At 46.7% G+C, this 9,043-nt stretch overlaps 1 protein-coding gene across 2 annotated transcripts in view; it reads left to right on the top strand.

The window, feature by feature from the left end:
* The first annotated feature begins 1,065 nt into the window (after positions 1-1,065).
* LOC119014314 (adenylate cyclase type 9-like) overlaps positions 1,066-9,043 on the top strand; it is a 38,263-nt gene continuing 30,285 nt past the window's right edge. Inside the window, exon 1 of one of the 2 annotated variants that reach the window (XM_037089353.1) lies at positions 1,066-4,599. In XM_037089353.1, the coding sequence (XP_036945248.1) occupies positions 2,781-4,599 (1,819 nt within the window). In that variant the 5' untranslated portion in view covers positions 1,066-2,780. The remainder of the gene's footprint in view (positions 4,600-9,043) is intronic. The other variant, XM_037089351.1, reaches the window with a different exon arrangement.

The following is a 9,043-nucleotide window of genomic DNA, read 5'->3' as shown; positions in this document are numbered from 1 at the left end:
ATGTCATCTGAGGACAGGTCTACACATCCACACAAAATAAAGCACCGCTCCTTCTGAATGCAAAAGGGTACAATGGTGGAAGTGACAAGAAGGGGGGGGGGCGCTTTGTGGGCTTATTGCGGTGGGGAAACAGACGTCCCCACCCATCCCCAGGCACGTGCTCGTTACCTCTCGGTCTTTCTTCTTTAACGGGTGCGTGCACGCAGCTCGACAGTACACCTCCCATCAACACTGTGCCGCCTCTCCCTCCTCCTGCTCTGCTGCTGGCCAAACACAGGCAGCAGCATCGAGTCGACGCGCCACACCAAAAACGGAAGCGCGTGGATGTGTTTTCAAAATAAACGATTATTTGTTTATTTATTTTTTTTCACTATTTCGATTTGGTGAATTTAGAAGCGACGTATCACAAAATGAGGAAAGCAGATGGAAAAAAATTACAAATATCTGTTAGAGCTGAATTATTTTTTGTTGTTGTTGTTCTTTTTTAAAACTTTTATAGGTTGATGTAAATGATATATTGCGGACAAATTTACTTTGAAACGGTGTAAGATGTCTTTCCAAATGATTTTTTTCCTTTTTCGAGTATGTAAATCTTTTGGCAATGTTTTTTTTATGAGTGGGTCCCCTTTTGGTTTTGTTTGAAGCATAATTTACTCCTACCGTTTTATTCTTTAAAGGTGCACTATGGAGTTTTGGGAAATACATTTAATCAGTTCATACTCAAGCAAACTAAACAAACAAACAAACTCTCTTTCGATTTCATGACTGAATAAACAAACTGACCCCAAAGGACAACATAATTTCATCCTATTTTACTTTGTTTATAAGTGGCGGACCCTGCCATCTTTGTAGCTTCACTGTTCTGGGGACCTGATCTGAAGCGTGCCATCACACCAATGAGGTCAAAGATGTGTTGGTGCTGTAGTCTTTCTAAAGTTGGGATGTTGTCGGCTGTGCCGACATGCTGAAATCTTGCACTTTGAATTTCAAGTCAGTTTTCATTAACCACTCATGTTTTATTTTGAAAGAAAAGGGGGGAAATCATATATATTCTTCTCGGGCACTTGACTGTCTCTCTCTCTCTCTCTCTCTCTCTCTCTCTCTCTCTCTCTCTCTCACACACACACACACACACACACACACACACTTCTCGCAGCTGGACGGCTGTCAGCGCACAGAAGATGGTGGCAGCTGCGGCCGCTGCGTTGCCCACCGCGCCTGGATAGGGCAGACCGCATCTCACGCAGGTGTCGACGCCGCCGAGGCGCAAAGATCGACTGTCAGATAGCAGAGATAAGACAGTCTCACCATCACCATCACTATCACTCTGTGTGGACGATGCAGGGGACGAGAAAGACTGGACGATGCAGCAGCAGCAGCAGCAGCCTTAATCCATCATATTTGTCTTGGATTAAAAGATAATTATTCGGCGGTGAGAGGATCCAGTCTCCCGTGTGTCCCGTGCAATTCACATCAAGTGGCTGGATCAAGGCAGCACTCCGCTCTGACCTGTGGGACTGTCGGTGTGGGGGGCGTGGAGGGGAGGTGGAGACCTTTTAATTAATTAACTCTCTCCGGGCTCCAGTCGTCTCCTGTTTAGGAAGAGGACCGAGCCGCTGTGGGCAAAGTTTACTTCTGGGAGAGGACAGGACTGGACGACACTCAGCTCAAGCTGTTTTTTTTTTTCTCCTCTGGATGGATTTTGCGCCACGATGAACTGGTGTGACTGTGGGTACCAAAGCAACGCCGATCAACTCTGAACCAGGACCGGTTGGTCGCTGCGTCGCCCTCCGAGGAGTTTCGGGCATTTTCCTGCGCACACGCGTCTCACGCGTTTGTATCTCGCAGACCTGCGTGCGCAAGATCCCCCTCTGGGTTCTGGAGACGAAGCGGTGGTGGGGAAAGTCAGGAAAGGACGGGGCTCTGTCCACGGAAATATTCCCCATTAGGCCCTGCAGGAAGGGGCATGTGGGTGTAAACAAGAGCTCTAATGGCAATTCTTGCGCTCGTGTTGTCCGGAGTTGACCCGCGCCTTGGTACTGAAGGCTGGCCTCCTCGATCAAGACGGCAAACACCAGATCTGGAGTCGAAGCACACACTGCGGAGGATGTGCTTTGGGTGAAGTTTTTTTTTCTTCTTTTGCTCAGAACCTTTCAACAAAATGTTGTGAAATTCAGGAGCCCTGGAGTGGAGCTGAAATTGGATAATGTACTGACTTACAGGCTTCACGAAAACGCGCAATAACACCTTTAAACCATATGACGCTGAACACTCCATACTTAGGCTGATCACAAGTTCTTTTTTATTACAGTTTCTTCACTTCTTTTCGTTTCCTTTTTTCGACTTTCCCTCTCAAGCACACATCATTTGTAATTCTCAGAGTTTCCCCAAATATTTTTCCAATGACTGAAACTGTGTTTAAGCAGCCGAGTGGACTTGGACTGGAGCGAGTGAACCTTGTCTCAAGTGCGTCAAAAACAGACGGGAATGTAGAGGAATGCGGGTACTGACGTCAAGAGGGGCAATAATGAACCGTTCAAAGTCTTTGGAAGGTCTGATGGGGTGTCTACAGCCACCTCACTGCTGACTGAGTGGACTTCTCCCTGAAAAAAAGAAAAGAACAAAAAGGGTTTCGGTTGTGCACTCCTGTTTTCACTTTTAAGAGGAAGCAATCATTGCCCAGGTTGTACTTCTGTGGCCCCTGTGTGTTGCCTTACTCCTTCATCTACTTCAACTCCTCCCCGCATAGTCTTTTGATTTTGATAGATTCAGAAATTAACATGGCGTCCCCCCAACATCAACAACTGCTGCCTCACAACACAGAAGTGAGCTGTGACTCAAGTGGAGATGGAGGCGTCTCGGTGAGGATTGGCAGCAGTGTCAAACACAAGCACGGAGGCGGGCCGCTTGGTTCAATCGGGGGAGGCTTCATTGTGGGGTCCAAGCACTGCAAGTACAGCATCTCCTCCAGCTGTAGCTCCGGGGAGTCCGGAGTCAGGAGGCCGGTTGCCAAGAGCTTTCGCGTGCAGAAAGGGATGCCTCAGCTCTTCGAGAGATCAGCTGGTCATTTCTGGGACCCGAAGTTTGACTCTTCGATCCTGGAGGAGGCCTGTAGGGAACGATGTTTCCCACAGACCCAGCGGCGCTTCCGCTACGTGCTCTTTTACCTGGTTGCTGTCAGCTTCCTCTGGGGTTTGTACTTCGCAGCGAACCCCTCCCGCTGTGACAGGACTGCCTTCCTCCTTCCCACTGCTTCCTTCCTCCTCTTCTGCCTCCTACTCTTCCTTTTGACTTTTACCAAGCTCTACTCTCGCTGCTACAACCAAGCATCTCTGCTGCTCATCCTCGTAACCTTCATCCTGACCCTGGCCCCGCAGATCCAGACATCGAGCTTCAGGGATCCGGAGACTCCCACACCTGCGCTCGATTTGGATGTGGAAGAGTTGAGCGGCATGGGACCCACATACAACCTGTCCTATGAAAAGCTTGTGGGAGACGCCGCCTGGTCCCCCTGTCTTTCTCCTGTCGGCACCTTCTCCCTCTGCATCGAGGTTCTTCTGTTGCTCTACAGCGTTCTCCACGTTCGCCTCTACGCTTCTGTCCTGCTCGGCATTCTCTACTCTGTCTTTTTTGAGAGTTTGGGCTGGCTGCACCTGACAAAGGCGGGGGAAAACTGGACCCTAACCTCTCAATCAGACTGGGATACGTTAAGTTGGCTGGGCCCAGCCAAAGCTTTGCTCCACCTCTGTGCCCACGCCATTGGCATCCACCTGTTCATCATGTCGGAGGTGCGGTCGCGCTGCACCTTCCTGAAGGTGGGACAAGCAATCATGCATGGTAAAGATCTGGAGGTGGAGAAAGCCTTGAAGGAGCGAATGATCCACTCCGTCATGCCCAGAATCGTGGCCGATGAGCTGATGAAGCAGGGTGACGAGGAGATCGGTGACAATTCTGTCAAGCGATACTCCACCAGTGGCGCAGCAGCCGTCATCTCCAGCCCTAAAAACAATAAACGCAAGAAAACCTCCATCCCACGAGGCCAGATCATCTTCAGACCCTTTAACATGAAACGGATGGAGCCAGTCAGCATCCTCTTTGCAGACATCGTTGGCTTCACAAAAATGTCAGCCAACAAATCTGCTCATGCCCTCGTTGGGCTCCTGAATGATTTATTTGGCCGATTTGATCGACTCTGTGAGCTCACCGGCTGTGAAAAGATCAGTACTCTAGGAGACTGCTACTACTGCGTGGCTGGTTGTCCTGAACCCAGACCAGATCATGCTTACTGCTGCGTGGAGATGGGCCTGGGCATGATTCAGGCTATTGAACAGTTCTGCCAGGAGAAGAGGGAGATGGTCAACATGAGGGTGGGCGTCCACACTGGCACTGTACTGTGCGGCATCCTGGGCATGAAACGCTTCAAGTTTGATGTTTGGTCAAATGACGTCAACCTGGCCAACCTGATGGAGCAGCTGGGAGTGGCTGGGAAGGTCCACCTGTCACAGGCCACTGCCAACTTCCTGGACGACCGCTACCAGCATGAAGGCGGGCAAGTCATTGAGAGAATCGGACAGAGTGTGGTGGCTGACCAGCTCAAAGGTAGGTGCCTTGTGAAAATATAAAAAATAGAGATGGTAGTAAATGTTGGTGGTCTTTCTTCTGTGATTTCCCTTTTTTCTTTCTTCCTCTTTTTTTTTGTTTATCTTGGCTTGCAGTATGAAAGCACCAGACTTGCTTTGTTCCTAACTAGCATAATTTGATTCCAGGCAGCTCTACAAATTGGCTGCAGCAGCGAGACTTATGGTTGCAATTACTCCCCCATGCACCTACAAACTTTTTCGGTTCTTAAGTTTATGTCCTGTAATTTCTCTCTGCCATCCCGTAGTGGAAATGTCTCCATGTACCAGAATATCAGCAGTTCTACCCCAAGCTGGAAAACACAGTGGCGGGTGGGGGTGGGTGGGGGGGCATTTGCACTTGTCAAGGTCAACACTGGGTTCTGACATCATGTATTGTACCCGGCACAGATGGGCCGGCAGGGTTGTGAGTCAGTTATAAGTGTCCTCTGTGGTGTTAGTGTTGTGTGACTGCATTACAGACAGGCACCATCTTCTTCCCCCACCCTCCACTTTGTCTCTACCCAGTCTTTGTCCTCTTGTTCAATTATGTTGCCTTCCAGACATCCTCAATGTGTCCCATTCTCTTAACCTCACCTTGAACCCCCGGGATCGCTTCACACCTTAATACAACTGTCACCTTCCCTAACAGAGATTTGCTTGCAGCGTTATCTCCACCTCACTTGCTGCTGTGTGATTGCAGCTTCGATCTGATACATTCATGCAGATGTCCTCAGTGTTCCTGAACGTCAGCTTAATGTCTCCTGTCACCATTAAAGGCATGTTGATCCATTATCACTCGGTGTGAGTGAAGTGACAGGTCTGACTAAGGTGGTGCAGATGGCGTTCATCTGCCCTTTGGAGTTAGCATTTCAGGTTCATTTTTCTTTGAATAGATGACGAATGTGCTTTCCTGGAGACCGCACGTCTGATTTTGGGCATTTGAGGCCTGAACCTGTAATTCATACAAATTAGAAAGCCCGTGGGTGCAGATTTCCATTATTCTGGCTTGGAATTCAGTGCTTTGTCCAAGTCAACAAGACTGAGCGAAAGCGTCTCCTGTTTACCAGCCAGCAGGTGTGATTTATGGGCCTGCATTCTCCCCTCATCTGTCAAATTAATGAGTGGCTACCACTCTTTCACTTCTTGCTCCTCCTTTTCTTTTTCCCCATCTCCTCCATCATGCATTCAGTTCCCCTCCAGAGATTTATCCTCTCCCTCTAGATCTGCTGTGCCAGTGAGAGAGCTGGCTGTCAGGAAAGAGTTGTTCTCCACTGCTGTAAAATTCCCTCCGCTGTCTGGCTCAGTCTGTGTTAATCACTTGGGTAACATTGCAGCCAGGCATGGATCTTGGCTGGGGCTGCTCCCTGTTGCCTAACTCTAAAGTAAATTGCTCTGACCTCGACACTGATCGCTGTGCAGCTGTCTGCTATGTATTTTTGATGCCCTTTTTGGGTTGGTTTGATGTTTCACTTTCTCACAAACAGTTTTTTTGGCTGCTGAGTGCTTCGGCGGTTCCAGCTGTGCTATCAAGTCAAGTTTTGTTGTCTCATCCTGTAGGTGCACATGTTAGAGAGCCTGTGCTTTGTTACTCCAGAGCTTCCGCTGTAATTATAATCTATTTGCTGCACATTGCAGCCACGTGTGGTCAGTTAAGTGTTACAGCTGCATCCTGTTGGCTCCTCAGCACTGACCTGAGGTCTGTGGTTTTAGCAACAAATGGAGTTGCGGCTCAGTTTACATCCCAGAGGTTGATAGCTGGTGTTTGAGGTTAAGAAAGACAGTTTGAACACAGTGCTTTTTAGATGTGGGGCTCTTCCTTGTGGTTGATTTCATTACTATTAAATTTGAATGTCACTTTTCAGATTTTTGCATCAATTGTTATCAGAAATCATTGAAAAACACCTGCTATAGCTTCTAAGAGCCAAAGACTGTGTTTTCGAACAGCTTGTTTTGTCTGACAGTGCAAAACCCAAACCATTCTTGAAGATATTGAGAAAGACTGATGCAGATATAATGATAAAATGCCCACTTTTGAGAAACTAGGACTAATGAAGGTCCAATCACTGGAGACGCTGGAAACAAGGCATAAAGAATAGGAATCGATTATAAAAAATAATTGCGCATTGATTTTTTTTTCCCATCAAGTGACAAGTCCATGATATTCATATTAATAAATCAAGAGGAATATTGGCAGAATAACCCATAATGACATGAATCATAAACCACAACACAGCTCTCGTCTCTTCTCTTCTCTTCTCTTCTCTTCTCTTCTCTTCTCTTCTCGTCTCTTCTCTTCTCTTCTCTTCTCTTCTCTTCTTTTCTCTTCTCTAAGCACTTGCGGTAAAGCCAGACTGTGTTGTATTGTATGCTTGCCTTATTAGAGATGGGACCCATATTTGGCTCTGTTTCCTGGAAAGTACCTGTCTATGTCCTTCCTTTGTACTGACTGTAGAACAATGGCACCTGCCAGACTGTCAGTGCTGCCCTATTATCTTTCTGCTGATGGCCATGGAGAGCCAGTCATGGTTCTTCCCTCTTTCAAGCAGTGTTTATTTTCCAATTTGTTTGTATGTGTTATGATAAGAAAGGAGAAAAATGTAGTTTTAAGAGCCATTACCAGTTAAATCTGTAACACTACGATACTTTCATAGACTGACAACAGCTGCTTCAAGTATCTTTGATAACAAGGGCCCGGACGGCTTCAAGTAGCTTAGTGGCAGACATTAAAGCAGCTATAATCCGTATTTTTAGAATAACAATGTTAGGACTGACCCAAAAGCTTCAAAGCTTCTACCGTTGCTATGGTAATCGGCATCTGAATCAGTATTCGAATGAAGAATGTACCTAAAAAAGAAGTAAAAGACTGCTAAAGAGAGCCAGAAATCGAGCTCCTCTCTGGCAAGCAGCCTCAAAACCTGCACACGTACAAAAACCAGCGAGGGAACATTTCTGCTCCGTGCGCACAAAAGCTGCTCCACAAGCACGGGGCTGTGACGAGCGCTAGCTCAACCCTCCATGTTCGCAACTTGCCCACCTGTCCAGGTGAGACTTTGGAGGGCGGGATAGTGGCTTATGTTTCCCCTCCTGTCCTCATCTCTCAATAGACTCATGATTACAATAATAGCTAAGTTTGATAGCGTCTTACTAGACAATTAGTACACACGATTTCTATAAATTGATCAATCTACAAGATGTAAAGTTAGAGTAAGAATAGCTTGTGATTAAAGTCGGCCTGTAAAGACAGCCCAGTGAGGATGAATCGACATTTAATGTCTGTGACACGTAAGACACGTAAGCAATTTATAATCAGATTGTGGAACAACATGTAAATATCTTAACCCTGTGGTAACCACAGACTTTATCTCAGGCATTTAACCGAAAACCTATTAAAAAATTGTTTTGACCTTAAGACGAAATAACCAGACTGATCCAGGTTTCTGGAGTCCTTACTGTACCTCTCTATTTGCAGCTACCCTACCTTTCCGGAACTTTATGGTGAACTTCAGCTCATTCATCTATCCTGTCTTTAAATGTCACTGATTTAGTTTACTCTGACTGCTCTCACACTGTCATTTTTGGCTGTAGCGAGCAGCTCAGAGCCAAAAACCCACTTTACAGGTGCCTAGTACCTGCTCAGCACCAAACAGCAGACATACTCTGTTGAAGTCCAGTTGATGGACTTAGTAGGAGCATTTAGCAGCTGAAGGACCAGATATATCCCTCAGGAGTTGGTAGATACCAAAGTTAAGTAAATAAAGACTGAATATTGGAATTAGAGTCACCAGGCAGCTAGACACCCAACATGACACCCAAATGAATGCTCATGTTGCTCTGTGGCTGCTGGAGGTGTAGAGAAGAAACACTTTGCTAAAAAAGTGTTGATATTGTCATGACTCGTTTCCACCAACCCAAGTGGACAAACGAGATAAACTGGTGCAGATTTAAAGTCTGTATTGCCTTTGAGAGTCTTTCTCCCTGCTCTGAATCTTCCAGGCTAAAAAAAAGAGTAAAAAAAAAAGAAAAATGACCTAAATGAACATTATTCAGTCTAACAACGCATTGATTTGAACATCTGACCGCTCTTTCGTATAATTTTCACAACCCCCTCTCCTCTTACACTCATTATGTACGTGGTTCTCAGCCTCAAGGTATGCCATGTTCTCTTCTCGGATTCAGTTTGACCTTTTCTACCTTAACTGCTGAGCAAAGCTGTGCCGGGCAGCAGCATACAGTATATCCCTTTTCGACCCGCTCTCTCCTCTCTTTGCACCGTGGAGGACTTCTAGTAAAGCAAGACTGGGTAACCTTCTTGGCTGAAGTGATTAATGTTAGTAATTCACCATCGTCATATCTTCCCACGCTGGCCTGGTGTTATCCTGACCCCGAACCCATCAGCCGCCCGCCAGCGAGTCGTTTAAATCACA

The sequence above is a fragment of the Acanthopagrus latus genome, chromosome 23, assembly GCF_904848185.1.
Source record: "Acanthopagrus latus isolate v.2019 chromosome 23, fAcaLat1.1, whole genome shotgun sequence".
Taxonomy (NCBI): domain Eukaryota; kingdom Metazoa; phylum Chordata; class Actinopteri; order Spariformes; family Sparidae; genus Acanthopagrus; species Acanthopagrus latus.
Note: the sequence above shows the minus strand (reverse complement) of the source record. Positions and strands in the feature narration are given on the sequence as shown.